This window comes from Barbus barbus (assembly GCF_936440315.1).
Source record: "Barbus barbus genome assembly, chromosome: 36".
Classification (NCBI taxonomy): Eukaryota; Metazoa; Chordata; class Actinopteri; order Cypriniformes; family Cyprinidae; genus Barbus; species Barbus barbus.
In genome coordinates this window covers 3,394,896-3,415,815 of record NC_136714.1, presented here as the reverse complement: position 1 = coordinate 3,415,815, position 20,920 = coordinate 3,394,896, and the positions used below count along the sequence as shown (strand labels likewise).

The following is a 20,920-nucleotide window of genomic DNA, read 5'->3' as shown; positions in this document are numbered from 1 at the left end:
AACCGTATTCTTCCTCCACTGGCTTTTATTTCGGGTTTTATCCTGTGAATGTGCCCTTTGCCCCTTTATTTACGGACTGAACTGCGCCATTCTGAATGCCTCTTTCTTGCAGTCTTCAGCTCTCCGTGGACTCGTGTGTTCCCCGCATACATCTCTGCCTTGAGATATTTGTATACAGTGTTTCTTCAGTTCGCTGCGAGGCGCATACAAAAGTTGCGTTATGATGCAGGAAAGTTGCAGCGCTCGCGTTAGCTATGTGCATTAGCTAGATGCGCACGAGCCGTCTTATCGTACTCTAAAGTACAACAACGGGTTATATTCGCTGTTGACAGACTGTATACGGTGTCGTCGGTTTGAAATGACTCCGAGGGAATGACACGAGCGAGTATTGACCGTCTCTGTTTCGACCGAAGCGGTATTTATATGTTCGGTGACACTTTTGACATTAGCGTCTCCGTCAGCTCGTTTGTGGATCTCGCGCGGGGTTTATCCTTCTGTTATTGTGTTTTGCATTCGCATGGCTGAAGGGTAACTTGTACTGAGTTTCTGTCGGAGGGGCGTTTACCGTGTTGAAGCTAGCAGAAGCTTTTTGACGGGTAGATCACGGGCTGTCGGGAGTTTGACAAGCAGCTTATGTAATGCTGGCGATACTCCGCTCGACCGCAGAAGACGAATAAACAGCGCGCGGTTAAGTTTATTTCGTGACACGACTTCAATGCGTCGTCGTTACGGTGCATTTTTTTTTCCTGAGTTGTTTTTGCGACTGCCTGCTCTTGAAACACTGTGTCGTCTGCTAAAATGTATTGACCATGCGGGAAGTTCAATGACAAACTATCGCGGGCACCATCTAAACCCCCAAACAGCTTTGGACGTGTATAGAAATGCATTTTTCGTCATAAATCTTGTAAAGGTAAGTCTGCCTCATGTACTTGGGGTCATTTGCTTTCCATGCGTTGCGAATGCAGAATGCATTTTTGCAACTGCATACCATGTTTTTTTTTTCTTTTCTTTTTTTAACTAGTATATACCTTGACGTTTCTAATGGTGACCCATATAGCTGCTGCTGTAGCTTTAAGTTATGTTTCAAAGCTTCTCCTGCTGCCTTATCATTTTGCGTCATTTGGACACTCCATGGCACTTGAGGTTTAAACCATGTCCTCAGACTTGTTTTCGGTTCTCGTTAAATCATTTAAGCGATATTCAAGTTCTGTTTAACATTTATATTGATTTAGCGAGCTTTAGTGTATATTAAGCGGTTTGTCAGACTGAAGTTCATTGTGGACGCAGTAGCTGAGCTCGACCGACAGGCAGCACTCGGTGCATCGACTAATGCATTTGGAGGATTTGTACGAGTTTTAATGTCTCGACGCGCCTCAAGCCTTCGTTATCTGAGCAAACAATCGCCTCGTCAAGCTCCATTTTGTGGGTTGAGTTTGAATGCGTTGCAGTAGTTTTTATAAAACAGAATTTATTAGCTCGTAATGCAGACTATTGATTCAAATAAGTTGACGGAAGTAAAAAACAAAAACAAATGCTCGTGCAAGGGTTATCGTGAATGGTTGTTTGGCTTAAAAGTCTTCGAAATCTGCAAAACCCATTCATTATATCACCCCAAGAGAGCTTTTGTGTGGGCATGTGTATAGAAATGTAGTTTCATGTCATATTATTTCATTCAATTACGAACTTCTGGTGGGAGTTCTGTCGAGACTTACGACATTAAAAGTCTGAATCTGTAATATTTTCACCAGAAAATAATGTTGGAGGCTTTGGCTCAAATTATATTTGACTTTTAATCTAGTCTTTGTTTACCCCTGTCTTATTTAAACCTAAGTGTAATGTAACTATTTTACTCCATTTGACAATGTAATTTCTTTGTTAATATGAACAAAATTTAATGTTAAATATGTTTCTGTCTATACTACAGGACTGAGAAATGGATCGTGGATTAAAGCGCAGCAGTAACAATGCTGAGAATTTAACTTTCGGGGAATGTATCGAGAGAGGCCTCGTGCCTGATATTGGTGTCAGTGTGTCTGCTTTAAACACGTCAAAAGATTTCTCGAATGGACTGAGCGGTAGTGACGCTCAAAGAAACCTCTCTATGGCAGACCCATCCTTAATGGGACGTGACACACAAGAACCAGATGTTAAGGAATTTAAACCTTTCAGAATGCAGCACCAGCAAAAGATAAAAGAGCCCCTCAGCGTTGGGGAGAACTTTTCGCTGTTGGATGAGAGCATCGCAGACTTGAATCGTGGTTCTGGCATCCAGGCCCCTGATACTTTTACAATGAAAATGGAGGAGTTTTCCCCCATGGAGAAAGATAGACTGGACTTTCCATCCTACGGCCATCCGGGTAAGGAAATGGACGGTAACGAGAGAGCGATTGGAGACAACGCCATTGACATCCTTCAGGATCTGGACTTACCTGACTCCCTATCTGACCTGAATGAGTTTTATGTCGCCGACGAGGCTGCCTTTCTCTCCTCATTCGCAGTGGATAATGCCTTGCTGGGAGAGAGCAACTTGCTGAAGGATACCAGCCCTGTTGTCACTGGCAACAGTGCAGCCTGTGCTAATGTGAACGGCACGGGGAAACGGCAGCAGATGGTGGAAGCCAGTGTCAACATGCCGGTCATAAAGACAGAGAAAGACCCAGACTTTATCCAGCTGTGTACACCGGGTGTCATCAAACAGGAGAATGAGAGGCGGAGCTACTGTCAGATGTCAGGGATGGGAGATATGGGTGGACAGGGATACCACTATGGAGCCAACTCAGCTGTGAATTTGCCAGATCAGAAACCTCCTTTTGGCCTGTTTCCTCCTCTACCCACCTTAAGTGACGGCTGGGTTCGAGAAAATGGATATGCAGATCCGTTTGGGATGCAGAGAGCCAATGAGACTGTACTTCCGTCCACCTATCCGTTCAGCAGGTAGGAATGATCTTAAAAAAAGCTTGATGATGATCACGATCGATGAAATTGATAAATAGTGAATAATTTGCTGTAAAATGAAAGGAGGCTGAAGTAGTGCACTTTACTTTGCATATTCGGGACAAAACTTCTGGGAATATTAAAATCATGTTTTTCAGGCCTGAAAAAGTAAAGGAAATGAATGCAATATTTTCTGAAGGAAATGCAAATTTTGAATTCATGCCGAGTTGTGAAATATTTAATCAGCTGATGAAATTGTGTGAAATTGTGGCCATTATGGGAAATCTTTCCCCATAAGGGGCATATCGGCAAAATGCAACCGTGCAAACCTTTAAAACTCCCAGGGAGGATTTCCATGCTTGAAAAGAAATACAATTTTAAACATTTTTGAAGTTTTTATAGTAAAAATACACTTTGTAGTTACTCTCAGCTGTAAAATATTTCACAGGTTATCATTTTTGTGAGAGTAACTTTGATCCTCATCCAGTCAAGTGTCGGTCAGGGAATCCTGATGGCAATGTGGAGTGGATTCTGTATTCCAGACCCATTAGCGCTGTAGTATTTTTTGAAAATCTGACCATGAAAACTTCTCATAACTTTATTATGTTTAATGTAGCTGTTGTTTGCAGCTTTAATGAGTTTTAACAGAGCGTGTGTGTTGGTCCGCCTCTTCTCCCAGGAGCAAACACATGGGCCTGATGGAGCTCCCTTCGGCCCAGAACAGCACACATGCGCTTCTCTCTGGGTCTGGTTTCAGGAGGCTCTAAGCATCAATAACAGCATCGACCACTGTTGCTTTTGCTGATGCGATTATTGAGTGTGGAAAGGACTAGAAGTTATGAGTCATTATGGCTCAAAATTCCTTGAGTACTGGAAATAATATAAAGTGTGTCCATGGTCTTGACTCTTGACCAATATTACTTTCCTACTTGGAGTTAGGTTTTGTGATGAAATGAATGGATGGTGTTTTAAGCCATCCTTCTAGACTGAGTTATGAGTTTATACACTCTGGGAGATCCTGAAAGATGTGGACTTTTAATGACCTCGCAGTTATGCTTTTGTACATGTTTCTGATTTGTACGTGTCACGGTAAAGTGTGAAATTGTGACTCACTTGTTATTTGATGTTTTGTTATAGTTTTCCTTTCCAACTTGATCCGCCGTGCCAGTCTCGTTTGCGCACGAGAAACCTTTAAACTTTATCCTGATGGCTGAATGTTAATCTGGCGGTCTACTCAGAGAGCCAAGTTAAAGATATTTAGGTCAGCATGTTTCTCGCGCTAAACCAACTTGGAAGCTTTAGTGCTGTGTTAGGGGAAACGTATCAGTGATAGTCACTTGAAATTTCACCTGACTCATTTTTGTCTTAGGTATGTTTACAGCGTTTACATTGGAGCACTGTATTATTCCTCAAACATTCTGGTTATAATTTTTGACTGCAATGCAGTCAATTCAGTTTAAACAGTTACATTCAAACTTAGGTGTGCCATTTTTGCTTGTTTTTCTTTATTGCACCAGTTGTGTATTGAAATATTGGTCATCTTCCTTGCATATTTAGCCATTTATAGCTCTCTTTACACTGCACGTTTTATGCACAGTAACAGAAAACAAGAAATGTTGACTGTGATAACAGCAAAACGACTCTAATCTGGAATTTCATTTACACAGATACAAAACCATAATATTCTTTCAGTGCCCAAGCCCTAGTATTTTGTTCAGGAAATGCTAAATCTACTTTTCATATATATATATATATATATATATATGTATATGTGTGTGTGTTTAGATGTCATTCATTTAATTATTAAAAAATAATAATTTGTAAGAAGTTATTTAGTTGGGATCTTAATTTGTAGATTCTGATGATAAATCAAACATTGCATAAATTCTCATTTACATGTAACAGTTCAGATAAGAAAAATAAATAATTTTTCACTATGCAACTTAGTTTTTTTTTTTTTTAAACACACGTACGTAAAATGCTTAAAGGCCCCTATTGCTGGTGTATTTTTTTTTTTTTTTTACTGGTTTTGGCATATTTCCTAATGATACGACCAGCAATGTTAGAAAAAATAGCCAATAGCTTTTAATTTTCCTTCCCTGAGTGCAGATAAGTCATCAGTATTTATTTCTTATTTTTTAAATTTTTAATATATATATATATATATATATATATATATATATATATATATATATATATATATACAAACACACACATTTGTGACCATGTCTGTGAAAACCCAGCTAAAGTCTTTTATTTATTTTTTGAGATTTACTATTTTCTACATAAAGTCATTCTTCATAAGGTAAAGAACATTCTGGGAAAATGTAACCTTGATATCTTTAATATCGAGTGAGGAAGGCCATGTCAAAGATTGAAATCACAGTGACATTAAAGGTGACCTATTATGCTTTTTACAAGATAAAATAAGTCTCTATCCCCAGAGTGTGTATGTGAAGTTTTAGCTCAAAAAACCCGACAGATAATTTTTTATAGCTTGTTAAAATTACCACTTTTAGGGTATGAGCCAAAACGCGCTGTATTTGAGTATGCTGATTTAAAGGGGTCACATGATGCGATTTTCAAGTTTTTTTTCTCTTTGGAGTATTACAAGCTGATTGTGCATAGATAAGATCCTTGAAGTTGCAAAGACTAAAGTCTTATAACCAAAGAGATTCTTTATAAAAGTTAAGACTTGTCCACGCCCCCCTAAAACGACTCATTCAAACACGCCCCCACGTCTACGTCACGATGTGGGGAGATTTTCATAACACCGCCCAAATGTTTACACAAAGAAAGAGGGCATGATTTTTATTCTCGCTGTAGTATTGTTGCTGCTGCCGGCACCATGTCCTGGAGACGCTGTGAAAGCGAAATTACTTTGTTTGGGCTTAAAGTGGTTAAGTTGTGCATCAGTGGTTGTTGAATTTACAACACTGTTCCAGAGCAGTACAACACAAATATTCGAGTGTGTGCGGCGCAATTTATGGAGGACTATTTCCTGAACCTGGGAAAGAGTAGCCTACAATGCTGGCTGTACACAAAGGCTGTTTCTATAAAGTGGGGCAATTCCAACTTTGCAAGGACAGTCTGGCGCTTCTGACTCACAGCCTGTAAGTATGTTTCTGCTACTGACGATTCAAATGAGAGTTTTGAGCTGTGTAGAGTAGTGTTTGTTGTTTCTCCGATCACAAATGCTGGATGCAACAATGCCTCGTTTATAATGGGTTTTATTGTTTTAGTCTCATCGCGCCGGGAAACGCCATCACTATGTGGTGAGGGGCGTATATTTCCGTCTCACGCTTTAGGTATTCGGCCAAACACAACGCACTGGATAGCTGGCCAATCAGAGCACGCCTCGCTTCTCAGAATGATGAGCTTTGTAAAAATTGATGCGTATAATAAAAAATGACAACATAGCTGATCTCATGGTGCATGGCATGCTATAACAACTTTATAAGTCCCACTCGTGATTATGAGCTCAACAAACTGAAGCGATCGACTCGCTCAGATGGAGGGAGTCTATGGAGACCCCTATGTTCGTTGGTGCATCCCAAAACACAACACTTGAAATGCCTCTTTGGCGCTGACATTGTATATCTCCAGCAGATGCAGCAAGTTATGAGTAATGACGAGCACCACAGCTTCTCACTCAGGGCTGTTTATGCTTATAGGGCAGCGTTACAAATGGGTGGGACTTTTTCCCCTCGGTGACGTGAACAGAGGAAGAATCTGAAACTGCTCGTTCTGAGAGACTGTTTATGATTTTTTTTTAGTTTCTAAATATATGAGAGGGTGGAGTTTTACCATTATAGGCTGGTTGTTTTCTCACACTGCGGCCACACAACTGTATTCAAACACCTTATAAAAGTGATTTTTGCATAATAGGTCCCCTTTAATGGTTGAAATCATACTTTGATGCTTGTTATCTCATAATTAGATTTTGAGACTTTAGCCTGGATTTCACAGAGAGTGTGTATTTGTATATAATTATTATTATAATTATTATTATTTTTTCTCATGGAAGAGAAAGACTGTACATTTTAGGGTTTTAAAATTAAAATGTACAATATTTGTAAAATTTAAATAAAAAGTGTAAATGTTTTTCAGTGTAAACATGAATTTGACCACTCTGCTTGCACACTCCAAGTAAAAAAAAGTCCTTAAACTGCCCTGCTTTTTAAATGCAAAAATGTATTCTGGTTTCTGTTTGAACAGACCCTTAAAAGTGCAGTATGGCACTTTGATTTCTGGAACATTGAAGTCAGATTTGCTGGCAGATTCACTGACAGTGCTTGTGTTTATTGAAGTCTTTTTCTCATACATATATGACTTGACATTACAAAAACTGGCTTGAGAGCCTACATGCACTTTTGTACAAATTTTGCATTACACTGTGACTATGAATGCTGTTTTGCTTCGAATAGTTGAAATGCACTTTTCTTAACAGACACTCTTGCTATTTCATTGCTGTGAATAAACAGTTTAATGCAGTGCTTGATTTAATTTATATTTACTGATTGCGCTCTCTTGTGGACCTTAGAGACAAACCAGTTGCTTTCTCCTGCTAAATTCAAAACAATTACTAAATAACATTAGTCATATTTAAGTAAAGTAAAAAAAAAATTAATTAGAAAATGGCTTCAAAGCTAACAAAAGTCTCTAATAATAGTATTTCAAAAACAGTAATAGTAATTTATTATTAACTGAATATTTTTGAAACATCTCATGGTTAGAAATTAGTACAGCAGTCCTTTAATGTACACTCAGTACAGGTAGAAAATGAGCCTAGTTTTGAAAAATAAGCACCAGTGAGTAATGCTTGACTTAGATTTGTTAACTTTGGTTGTTTCCTAAATCACACCTTTGATAATCTTTAATGCCAACGTCTCCTATCTCGGGTTTGTTTCAACTTGTTGTGTGATCTGAGAATCAGTGGAATTTCCAGCAGCCGAAAGAAATATCTTGTCCATACCGGTCCGTTCTGCTCTCTTTGCTGTGGGCAACATACCGGTGTGTTTGTTACTTTAGTTCACTTCAACATTGCAGGAACACAGTGGTCTCTGACTGCATTTAATTTGGATGTTAATTCAGCCCAGTTGGAAAAGTTCTTTGGAAAGGACAGTCTAAGTCCTCTGCAAAAGAGTCAAGCAGTAGTTTATAGCTGTTGGAAATCTAATTAATAAATATTTAGAAGTAGATCAATGTAAATGATTTTTCCACATCTGATAATAATTAATTGAGAAGGATAGTTGATTCTAGGAATCCTATAGGACTCACAGGGAATAGTACATTAGAGAAAATGTTTGCATTTACCAATACAAGACAAAACGTTTTAAAATCAGTTTATTAATTAAATACCATTTACAGTATCACAAAAATCTCTTATTAGTTAGCTGGAGAAAATAACTACAGAGGTGCTTATTGAAACTTACTGTAAATTAGGGCTGTCAAATTGGCTGAAAAAACTAAATTCGAATTTTGTTCTAAAATATTATCAATATTCGAATTATATTCAAATTTAAAAGGCAAAATTTCTGTTAGGGGGGAAAAGATTTGGCTTCTCTCCTTTAGGGCTGGGCGATATGTCAAAAATATCTTATCGATAATATCGCGATATCCGATAATATCGTCTACCTAAGCCCCACCTCCACCAGGCCCCGCCCCCGCTAAGAAAACATTGCCGACATGCACCATATTCAGTTTGGTCTTAATTATTGCCACGTTAAAGTTTGGTATTACTTTTCTTAGTTTGTGCTTAAACTAACAGAAAACATTAGCTTTACTGTTATGTTGGTGTTGCTAATAATTTCCACTCTGTTCTTATCAAATTTTTGTTTGAAATTAATTTGGTTTTGTGAGAAGAACTGTTCAGGAAAAATGATAGAACCGAATTTCTCTCGCGCACGGCTTTCAAAGTATATTCAATCGTGGATGAGTGCGGATGGACGAGCTCGACACTTGCACAGTACCACCTACTTGACTTGCGATGTCTCAACATTCACCCTGTTGTCTTAAAAAATTGCCTGCACGCGGACGGGCCTTCCTAATGACGTAATGCAGACGGTGCGTGTATGTGGATGGCCGAAGTATACTTTGGCCTTAACTCTGGTGGTAAGACTAAAATAGATATTTCCTGAAAAGTTATCTACACTTGTATAACATCTACAGCAGGGGTCTGCAAGTAAGTTTGGCATCGGGCCAAATTGTTTTTTGCCAAGAACATAGTCAAAGGATAATTTTAAGAAATTAATTGATAAAAAATGCAACTAGAAATGCCTGACAGACTGTTACAGTGTCTTTTGTAAGTGGTAGTGACCTGTGTTTAAATCGTGCAGTAGGACAGTCATTATGAAAAAGCCACATTTGTGGCGGTGTCCGTCAGAGTATGTGAGCGGAGTGGAGCAGCAACAATTTCCTCTCTGCGCTCCAAGCATTTAATAATCACTACGCTACAGCTCCGCTCCGGGTTCACCATTTCCTGCTCCCGCTCCACTCTGCTCTCACTGATATCAGAAACACCGCTCCACCTTTGCTCCCCGAGTCCCCGTCTAAAGTATTTCAGTATGTTTGAAATATCACAGCTCTGTTCATAACGTATATTCAAAAATAAAATAACAAGAGAGTTTCAAAGTGGCTTATTGGACCACTAGTGTGCAAACTATTTTTTCCTACCACATGACAAACATGGTTGTCAGCATTAAAAGATATAATTGCTGCTTTTTGCAGTGCAATTCTTGTTTGTGATGAAAATTGTTATTTTACCTACGGATCGATGCATTTCTTACAGATTTCTGCTCATTCGAAATCGGATACAGATGAAGTAGCACTGAAAGATTGTAATTGCATTGAGAGAGCGATTGCGTGTGAATAAGTGTTGTAGTAGCTACTTGTTTAAATCATGCATTCAACTGAAAATATTCAGTATCTAAAAGGAACAAACTAATTGCTTGAGAACTATCAGCCTTCACATTCTTTCTGATTTGAGTGATCCTTCTCTATCAAGCTAGCTAAATATGTTTAACATGTGAATTCTTGCTGAATATGCAGTTATATTACAGGCCGTTGGCATGAATTGTTCCCGTGACGGAGCGCTCTTGGAGCGAGTGAAAACCACGACTTTTATAAAATCAGCTCTTCCCTCCATTTAAAATCACACCGCTCCACTCGCGCGCCACTCACATACTCGTGAGTAACTTGCTGTCATGACAGATCTATTTCAGAACCAGCCGCTATTAAAATAATCTGTCTGCGGGCCAGATATTATTGTGGCCCGCGGACCGCCTGTTGCCGACCACTGATCTACAGTATGTGTGATCGCATGTAGAGCTTGTTTCTTCTGTTTAATGACTCTCAGTTGTGTGTGTCTGGCTGTGTGTTGAGTCACGTGACATAACAATTTCAGTTCTAGAGGGTGCGGTCATACTTTTGAGCCCTTCAATGCCACCCATGGGAAAAGCCATTATGTGCAAATCAAGTGCCGATTTTTGATGGTTTTATTAATTACAAATAGGTCAGCCTCTAGTGTCTTTTGCTCCAGTACATTTCTAGAATGTTTTATTTAGAATCGTCATTTGATTTTCAGATTTTTTTGCATGCTGCAAAAATGAATGTTTGTTAATATTTATATAGTATTTGCGTCTCTCATTTCATTATTTATCACAGCTCAAAGGATTATAATGATATAATCTGGTCCTATAATCCAGTGTATAAGAGGCTTGCCTGTGTGGAAAGCAGATGTCTCCATAAACTGAGGAGTATTTCTGATTGAAAACAAGACTCATTCCACTGAACGCTGCTCCAGTTTGGAATAACTGAGTCAGCCAAATGGTTGCATAAAAGTGAATAATTGGTGTTTCTTCTAAAGTTTCGGCTTCACACCTTCAAGCACACTCTTACGTTTCTCCTGCAGTTGAACTAATCGTGATATAACTATGAAATTTGTGGTATTATTTTGCCTTGCAAGGGAAAGTACAGAAATGATTTTCATGGTAATTTTCAAGTAATGTTCTTCATTGACAGTAGTGCTGTCGGTTTTGCTGTTGTTGTTGTTGTTTTTTTACTTTTTTTTTTTTCATTGCTGTTGCATAGAAACTGTGGAGAGAAGACAATAAATGATGGGGAAATAAGATCAGAAAATGTTCCAAGCCATATTCAAACTCGCAGGGCTGCGTGAGCACTAAGACCAGTAAGCCAAGACTGTATATATGATGTAGTTTAACGGTCTAACTGCTAAGGGGAAAAATTGATTCATTACTCATTCATTTCTGACATTTTACAATCTGAAAAAAAAAGTATAGTTTTTTTGTTCAATTCTGGTGTTTTGTTTTTTTTTTTTTTTTTTTTTAATATACCGTAATTTTTTTCCACACATAATAATACATGCTTAACAGATTATTTTAATTTAAAAGGAGTTGCCTGCTTGATATTATTTTAAAATATTGTTGTGTGAGTCTGAGTTCTGTCTGCTGTTCTTGATATACTACTGGCTGTCTGCCCTCATCATTTGTAATCTGGCGTTGGTTCTTAGAATAGATCACCGGCCATCTGGATAATATATATATATATATGTGTATTATGTTTTCTCCTTTTAAAGTGTTAAAGGAAGAAACATTAGCTTCAGTATTTATGTTGTAATGATGCATATCCTGTTTGAAGCTGAATAGTGCTGCAAATTTGTACGCGATCCTGTGATAATAGGGGTTAAAACGCAGCAGATGTGGGTCAAAAGTTTTCTGCGACGCGTATTGCAAGGAACAGATTGTTTGATGAACAGCGCTTTTCAAAGAAACCTATTGTACAGTAGAAAATGACAAAGGGAAATAGTACAGTTTTCAGTGGAATGTGGGTCACAGTGGTGCCACCAGTAAACATGCATCCATTTTTGACTGCCTGCCTCACTCTGTTAATGCAACGCTGTACTTATTCAGTAAGAACAGGGACATCAGTAGAGCCATGCGTATTGCTAGCATGTAAACATCTGCAATTGTGCAGTCTATGTCTCATCTAAAATAAAGTGAACAAAGTCCTTCACCCAGAAATTAAAATGAAGTGAAACAGGACTGGGGCTGTGAAGTAAAAAACAAAAACATAAATAAATGCATAAATAAAAAAAAATTACAGATTTTAAGCATACATACACTGGCGTACAAAAGTTTTTTTTGTGTGTGTGTTTTTTTTTAAAGTATCATGCTCATCAAGGCTGCATTTATTTGATAAAAAAACAAAACTGTAAAACAGTGAAATATTATTGCAATTTAAAATAATGGTTTTCTATTTTAATATACATTAAAATATAATTTATTCCTGTGATGCATAGCTGAATTTTCAGCATCATTACACCAGTCTTCAGTGTCATATAATCCTTCAGAAATCATTCTAATATGCTGATTTATTATTAATGTTAGAAACTGTTGTGCTGCTTGATGTTTTTGGAACCTGTAATACTTTTTCAGGATTCTTTGAAAAAAGAACAGCATTTATTTGAAATAGTAAAGCCTTTATATTGTTAGAAAATAAATGAGTTCAAAAGTTTAAAGAAATCAATTCAGTTAGTCTTTATCAAAATATTAATTTCCTTCAAAAAAGAAAGAAAGAAAAATATTAACCCCAGACTTTTGAACAGTAGTGTGTATCGTTACAAAAGATTTCGATTTTAAATAAAATTCTGACTTTTGGAAAATTTGGTAAAACAATCTTATGCAAATGAATAGCCAAGATATTCATCTAAAATTCAACACTCATTTTTCACGAACGAGACAAAGTCACATGGGTTTTGATTGAAAATGATCGCAAATGTTGAATTGTCATTTTGTGGGTGAACTGTTCCTTTAAGACCTTGGTTCTTGCTCTGCTCTTCAAGTGGGAATCCTTGGCCTGATTTCCTGGCTCCAGCAGAAGCATCTGCCCTCACCTCAATATCACAGGAGGAGGGGTCGAGCTGTACTGTAAGTGGGCCTGGAGCCAGCTGGAATAAAGTTGCAGCTTCACCCTCAAGCTTGGTGAATTCCTCGCCTCTCTCTTTTTGTTTTGAGTTTTCTAGGAGCTTGGGTTGGATTTGCTCTTGGGTGCTGAGTTATTCCAGTCTGCAGAAGGCAGTAGCTGAGTCCTCTGGACATCTCATGGGCTCTTCAGCGCCTTTCACTGCAAATTCATTGTGTTTTTTCAGCTGTTCACACATTGGATTGTGGGTGACTGCTATATACACAAGCTGTGGTTTTTTACCAGATTTAAACCCAGCCTAAAGATTAGTGCTTAGACAGATGTCCTCTGCTCCTGAGGAAATGTGCAGCAGGATACGGCTGTGCTAGAGAAAACATTTTCTTGCAGAGAAAGGAAGGATACTATTATTTGGACTGGATTAGATCAAATAATCTAAGATCAAACTCTTAAGAGGTTAATTTAACAAATGAAACTTTTAGAATTTCTTTCTTGGAAAAAATGGTTCAGTAAACCTTTTATATAAAAACACAAAATGCTGCCTTATAATCAAAATGACAAATAAGACTCTTTCTAACAAACTTGATATTTAAGGCATGGCATAGTATGCTCACAGTTTTTTTTTTTCTCTCCCCAAAGCATATTTATTAAAGAATCTATCAGTATCTAGAGAACAGTGTGGCTGATAGCCAGTATATTTCCAGTGTGATATGTAAGGATATTATTTAAAAGAACTAGTTGGAACCATAAAGTATTTGTACATTGAAGTCACAAGAATGTAAAGCAATTGGAACATTTTGCAAAGCCTTAATAGAAATCTAATTTTTTTTATATTTTGCTTGGGGCCACTCCTGATGATGTAGAATGACAGAATTATTGGATGTATAAAGAAAAAGCTGTTAGTAGGACATGCTCCATTGCAGGCTTTTATGTCTTTTATTGCCTTTTAATGTACAACCATTTAAAGTAAAATCTCTCAGGGCCTGTAATGTACATCTGATATGTTCTGATTGATTTGATCTTAATTCAGAGCTGACTTGTCCTCGCACGAAGTACACTGGCAGCCAACTAAAAAGGGTCTGTTAACCAGCAACTAACTAAATCGGTCTCCATCACACAGAATGTTATTTCTCTTGCTCCCCATCCACTTGTCTTTCAGGCCTCTGCTTATTTTGTGTCTTCTGTCACATGGAATTATTTTCAAGGTTCCGTCGTGTCCAGTTAAAGGTGAATTTCAGTCATTTTGCACCGCTGCAGTGATCTTCATGAATGTTTCTGTCGTGCTTGACCTCTGAATGCAGAGAATGACATTCAGCACCTAATTACACTTCGCTTTTTCTCAACGCTAAATGAGATATCTCTGCAAATTAGTTTTCCTCTATTTGCATCAAAATAGAAACTAAATTGCATATAAAAAGCACATCTTTGACTGAAAAGAAAAAAGTAATTACTTTTTTTTTTCTTTGTTAAAAAAAATGAAACTGCTTCAAACGAGCCACCAAGCAGATTTCCTCTTATCAGTTTTGATGTGTGTGTATATATATATATATATATATATATATATATATATATATATATATATATATATATATATATATATATATATATATATATATTAGTGCTGTCAAAATTAGCGCGTTAACACAGGTGATTAATTTTTTCAGTTTAACGCGTTAAAATTATTTAACGCTGTTAACGCAGGGGCGGGGCTTAGGGTTGGCCATCCCACTCATAACTGCTAATTCTGTCTCTTTTTTTTCTTGACAAGGGGGCATATTACAGAAAGTTCAATTAGGATTTTTCGCAAATTCGTACCACAGAAGCAAATCTTAACTTGATTTCGGGTTCTTACCCTATCTTACAAAATTGTATCTTATCTCTAGTTAGGAAATCTTAAATGGCATAATCAAGCTCAACAATCCACTCTCAGGTCTGTTACCAAGCAACCAACACTTCTGATGAGATAAAATAAATAATAGAAGCTACTTCACCTTGAAAAGCTCCTTTTGCAAAAAAAATGTAAGGCATTAGTTACTTGCACTTCCACCAGTGATGCTTCGTGACACTCTGGTTGGTCTCTATAATGCTGGTTGCAGATCCTGGGCTAACTGTAATATGTTGTGCGGCAGTCTGTGTTTTGTCATCAGAATATAACACATCTTCAGGGTCCTCTAAGAGTCTTTCTACCATTAAACATCTTCGTTCTTCATTTTCAACTATTAATAAATGTAGTACTATTGTCGGACAGCACAGTTGTAAGCGTTTTTTCCATTAGCTTTCAAATCATTTTGAAGTTAGGACGGCTGTGGGGTTGTCCTAAAGTTTTTAGGTTTTTTTTGTCAAGTTAGGCCGTGTTCACACTTGGCGTCTTTTTTGACTAGAAAAAGTTGACAAGAGCGTTTTTTTTAATGAAAAACAAAGCTGGCAGCGTCTGTTACAAATAGCAGCCGAGAGCGTCTTTTGTTGCCATAGCAACAGCTGCAACAGTAGCCTAGTGCTGTGTACTGCAGAAATGTCAAGAAAGAGTAAAAAGTTGGCTCTTGCGTTGACTTTTGAAGTTAACGGGAAAGAAAATGCCGATTCACAACGACGTTTGTGGGTGCACGACATTATACGAGGAAGAAACCAATATGGTGCTTACAACAATTTAGTCCAGGAGCTCCGGTTGGATGATGCACGGTTTGCGGCACCTTCTCCATTTTTCTTCTTGTTGTTATGGAAACGACAGATCTCGCTACTCGCTTGTCATTGGTCAACTGTCAAAAAGGCGCTTGACGTAGGGCGTTTTTTTCAGAAAAGTTGAACTTTTTTCAACTCGAAAAAACGCTCTGAGCTGCAAAAAAAGACGCCGGCGGTGGCGTTTTAAAAAGCGCTCAGGACTTTTTTGAAAACACGGTTTACTCCATAGGATTATAATGTAAAACAGACGCCGGCAGCTTCGAAAAAGACGCCAAGTGTGAACACGGCCTTAGGAGGTTTCTGTAATACCCCTTTCCTATCTGTAGTTAAGATAAGATAACGCACTTAGGAAATGCTGTTCTGTAATAGATTCACTTCAGTGTCAGGCGCGAGTCAAACGAGAGCGGAAACTGTACTGTGCTCGCAGCGCGTGCTCTTCAATACACGCACAAAAGTGCCGGCGTGCGCATAGCCTGTATCATTTCAGATCAAATCGTGAAAGTACGAGCATGCAATGTCGTGATCAGTTAAGTCATGAAGTTACCAAAAAGGCGATTAAAGCTGCCATAAACCTGTGCATGCATGTAATACGTTATATATGAGTTACATTAAGAACATGTCTCTGAAATGGTTTTTAAAAACTGTCCTGGAGCATCCCAGCACTGTCTCCTCATCTAACACACCCGATTCAACTCATCAGCTCATTAGAAGAGACTGAAATGGGTCAGAAAAGGTAGAGTTGGGAGAAAATACGATGCGTGTCACATCCGCGTCATGTTCAGTAGCAGCAGCTCTTAAAGAAATAGCAGCCAAAAACAACCAAATAACCAGCTGCTCTGATGTCTGTTCATCAAGAACAAAAGAAAAAAAGATTTATCTGTTATTAGTTTAGACTTTAGTGTTTGATAACTTTATTCAATTTCTGTATATTTCTGCTGAGGGGCACAGGTAGATAAATATGACATTTATTATAATGGGTTTATGTGAAGATTGTTTTAAGTTCACTTAAATTAGAAGTGATTTTTAAAGTCTAGTAAATGTTAAAATTGATAGCTCTTAATTATAATGTAATGTTTAATTACTATAGTCAATGGGGAAATATTAGGGGGAAACATTTTTATAGGGAAATCATTATTAATTGGTATCAGTGATACTGGCCTTCAGTCATAAAAATAAAGATGCCATTAAACAAATATTGAAAAAATATACTGTATTTGTTGTTTGTACATTAATTTGAAGATTGAATGTGAAATTATTGCAATATAAAAGTATATTTAAAAACTTTAATGTTAGGTGGGATTAATCGTGATTAATTTCAGAAAAATTTGTGATTTAATTAATTTTTTTTAAATCGATTAACAGCACTAATATATATATGAATGATTTAAAAATAGATTTATAGCATGAATGATCATTGATCAAATTTACATTAAACTGCAAAAATAAAAATATAAATGTATTAAAATAACTAATAATACTTTTCTTAATTAATAATCTGTTACAAGTTTTAAACATCCTTAAAACAGAAGCAAAAATGTGAAATTGTTTTAAAAGTTAAGCTTGTTTAAAGCACAAGTTTATGGTAAGATGAGATATATCCATTATATAAAGTATAATCATTTTACAGATTGAAGAGGGAGAGAGAGAAAACACAATTATGTGGAGGATACAAACAGAAAAAAAAAAAAAAAAATCACAAATGAATTGGCTGTAAACAACTGTGGAGCTACCAAGTGTAGAAGCCCCAGTTATTGATTTTAATGTAGGTCTTCACCGATGCATCTGTTGTCATGCTGAAGATCAGGGTCTTGTGAACGTTCATGTTTACCTATGATGACTTCCTGTCTGTTCTGGGCTTTTATGTGGTCACCACTCTAGCTGGTGTGAAATTCCCATGAATGCCACACTACAACCTCAATCTGTTTTACATGACGATACGCATTGACCGTACGTGGGACTGTTCTTATTGATAATGAAGTTGCTGCAGTGTATTTATCTTGTTTTTGATGCACAATTGATTTTTCTACTCCTATTTCAGACTGGGTTTTCAAACCACATTGACATGCTGCATTCAAATGGTAAGACAGTGAACTGAAATTAGTGTAGGTTTGCAATTCTTGTTTTTACTTTTTTTCATGTAAAATTGCTTTTCCTTGGGTTGATTTGTCTACATTTCCTTTTTCTTGAACATTCTTCCCATCTGCCATTGGTTTGACAAACAAAGAAAGGATAAAAAAATCAGCTGAAATTGGGGGGAAATTAAGATGCTCCATTTTGTATCGATTAAATAAATGAATGAATAAAAGAGAGAGAAACTCTCCACACATGGCATCTTTTTGCCGTCTCCAAGATCCACAAAGTTTGTGTAACTCATATGATTTGTAAATTCTGCCGAAAGCTTTCAGTCATGCATATGTTTCCATCTTTCACATCTACTGAGCCCTTGGTGGTTAAAAGCAGACACTTCAAGCTTTCTATAGAGATAACTCCCAGTTACACGCGACATTTTAATGACATGTTTTTAAAAGCAGTTCGCAGAGACAGAGAAGACAAAGAGCGCACCCTGTTTGTTTTCTTTTTTTTTTCCAAAACCACAAAGTTTTGTTGTAATCGTGAGTGTACACAAAAAAAGTAGATACTTAACAGTTTCGATTAATGCATAACACTTATTTGTGACCAAAATTACCAGTATTTTTAGTGTCTTTTGCACTGATAAGAAAAAAAATTAGCTTGTCTCGCCGGCTAGACAGCCAACCCCAGAGGGTTAAAAAAACAAACAAAAAAACTTGCGTTTGCACTTTATCGTTGTTGGTTATCTAAGGCTCTTTCCACCTCTTCACTGGTTCTTAGAAACAATTGCAGGGAGATCAGTTAATCAAGTTTTCCTCAGCTAGACGCTCTACCCAGCAGTCTGCAAAACTCAATCGCCCCATATATCAGAAATCATAATTAATTCAGTGGGAACGAGGCTGCTGTGAATGTACCACACAAGACCACAAACCAGACAGCAGATCATTTTCAAACATGCAGACTTGCACTCGGTTTTAAAGTTTATCGCCGCCTTCATCTGTGTCGTTGAGGTTTTAATAGATAAAACATTTGAATACTAAATGTGCAAACATATATTTGATAGGTCAGATGAATTGACTGTTCATTCCCTAAATATATATTTTTGTTTTGTTTTACGTCTTTTTGCGTTCACATACACTAGTTTATATCGCGATTCGAATTAAGTAACAGACCTTCTTCTATTCATCCAAAAATCGATAAATTCCGTTGCATTCTGCGCTATAGAGTAAATTCCATTTTTATGAATGGACTCCGCCATCCTGTCCGCGTTTTCGCAGAAACCATATGACCCTAGAAATGTAAGCACACTTCAGAACATTTGGTTTGTCCTGTGTTGTGTTTTAAAGAGTTGCAGGGACATCATGTCACAGGGTCTCTCTGTCTCTCGTATGTGCTCAAATGCGTTCTCAAGTACCGAAATTTGGTACCGAATGATTTAATGTGAATCGGTACTCTGTAGTACCGATGCAATTCAGTCCGTACCCTTAAAAGTACAGAGTTCGGTACCCAACCCTACATGACTACATCCTGTTAAATGCAATACAATGACAAGAAATATTACATCACATCTTCTGTGACCCAATTGTGTGCAACCTGGAAAGTATTCCACTATTTTGAAGTATTTCATGCTAGAGATTATTTCACATTGCTTCCTTGTCCTGTTCAGGCTTTCATTGATCTAAATTCCTTTTTTTGTTGTTCTTCCTGAAAACAGGACATCTTTGAGTTTCAGTGTGGATTTGATGGTAGTTTCTCTCAAATTAAATTTATTCATAAATTTTATATAAAATTAAATTTTTAGGGCTGTAACGGTACACAAACATGACAGTTCGGTATGTACCTTGGTTTTGACGTTATGGTTTCGGTACAGCAGGGGGGAATTTATTTATTATTTTATTATTTTTATTTAATGAACAAATAGCTTTTTCTTAAGAGAGAGACTTGACTTGAGAGCTCTGACTATGAATTTGAACCTGCTTTTTGTAGGGCAGTGCATTTCTGTCAGATTTTAGCATTTGCTGAAGACGTGAGTGATGTTTGCCCATGCAAAAAACTCACTGCAGTCATGCTAGGGTCCTCTGGGTGGTTGTCAGGGCACAGTTGCTAGGGTGTTCTAGGTGGTTGTTAGGTGATGCTCAGATCTCTAACCCGAAGTCTGAGTAATATTAATAGTGATGCTCGCCTTAGTAAACATGACTAATTATGTTATGATTGTTTTAATTTCCTTTGCTTTTACTGTTGACAATGAAATAATGTCTTTGCCATTAACGTTGCACAGCTGCTAACTTTGTTAAATTGAGTTCAAAGTCAGTCTTAATGCTTTTGCAGTGTTTTTTTCACTCAGTGTGAAGAGTAAGATTCAATTATCTATATAAGCAGCAGAGGGTTGATAGACATCTTGACTTATTTAAATTGTATGTTCCCTCTGGGGCTGGACTGGACTATCACATGATTCTTCTCATTGCTGTGGTCTGTTTGTTTCTGCAGTTCTAGCAGCTCTGGGATGCCTCACAGAAACGTGACTACAGAACACATCATTAAAGAAATAGTTGGAATGTAAGGAATAGATTTACACAATTTTTCATCATTTACACACCCTCATGTCTTTTCAAACCCACATGACTTTATTGCTTGTGTAGAACACAAAAGGAGAATTGTACTAGTTGCTATTTTTACATGCAATTAGTCCCCATGGAAACCAAAGCTTTCAGGATGCAGAAAGGGTACAACTGAAGTGTGAGAGTGTTCCATACTTCTCCAAACAACGTGTCCAGCGAATACGCTTCAGCTGCCGTTGACCATATTTAATGTGCTTCAAGAACAGTATGTGTGGCGGTCAGTGTTTATATGTGAATATACTCCTAAATTTAATCTGTTCATCGTATAACGCGATCTGGTCTCTTTAGAAGACTTGAATTAATTAATTATAATTGATGTCTTTTATTAATGTTTTGAAGACTTTCTTGGGGCAAACTTGCCTGCTCAAAATCGAACAAAATCTATAAAGAATAAAGGGAAAATAAAATGAAAAGGGTTGGGGTACGATTAATCACAATTAATCTCATCCAAAATAAAAGTGTGTGTGTACAGTGTGTATTTATTGTTTATATAATACACACGTACAGTATATATTTTGAAAATATTCATATAATTTAAATATATATGAACATAACATATTTTTCTGAAATGTATACATGCATTTGTGTGTGTTAAAGGTGGGGTATGTGATTTTTCAAAAACACTTTAGAAAACTGAGTCGGGGCCGAGTCCCAAAACAAACTTGTAGCCAATCAGCAGT

At 37.2% G+C, this 20,920-nt stretch overlaps 1 protein-coding gene across 2 annotated transcripts in view; it reads left to right on the top strand.

Annotated features, from left to right (window-relative positions):
* The first annotated feature begins 236 nt into the window (after positions 1-236).
* LOC306856156 (glucocorticoid receptor-like) overlaps positions 237-20,920 on the top strand; it is a 66,703-nt gene continuing 46,019 nt past the window's right edge. The window contains exons 1-2 of one of the 2 annotated variants that reach the window (XM_079395205.1): positions 237-910; positions 1,925-2,934. In XM_079395205.1, the coding sequence (XP_079251331.1) occupies positions 1,934-2,934 (1,001 nt within the window). In that variant the 5' untranslated portion in view covers positions 237-910; positions 1,925-1,933. The remainder of the gene's footprint in view (positions 911-1,924; positions 2,935-20,920) is intronic. The other variant, XM_079395206.1, reaches the window with a different exon arrangement.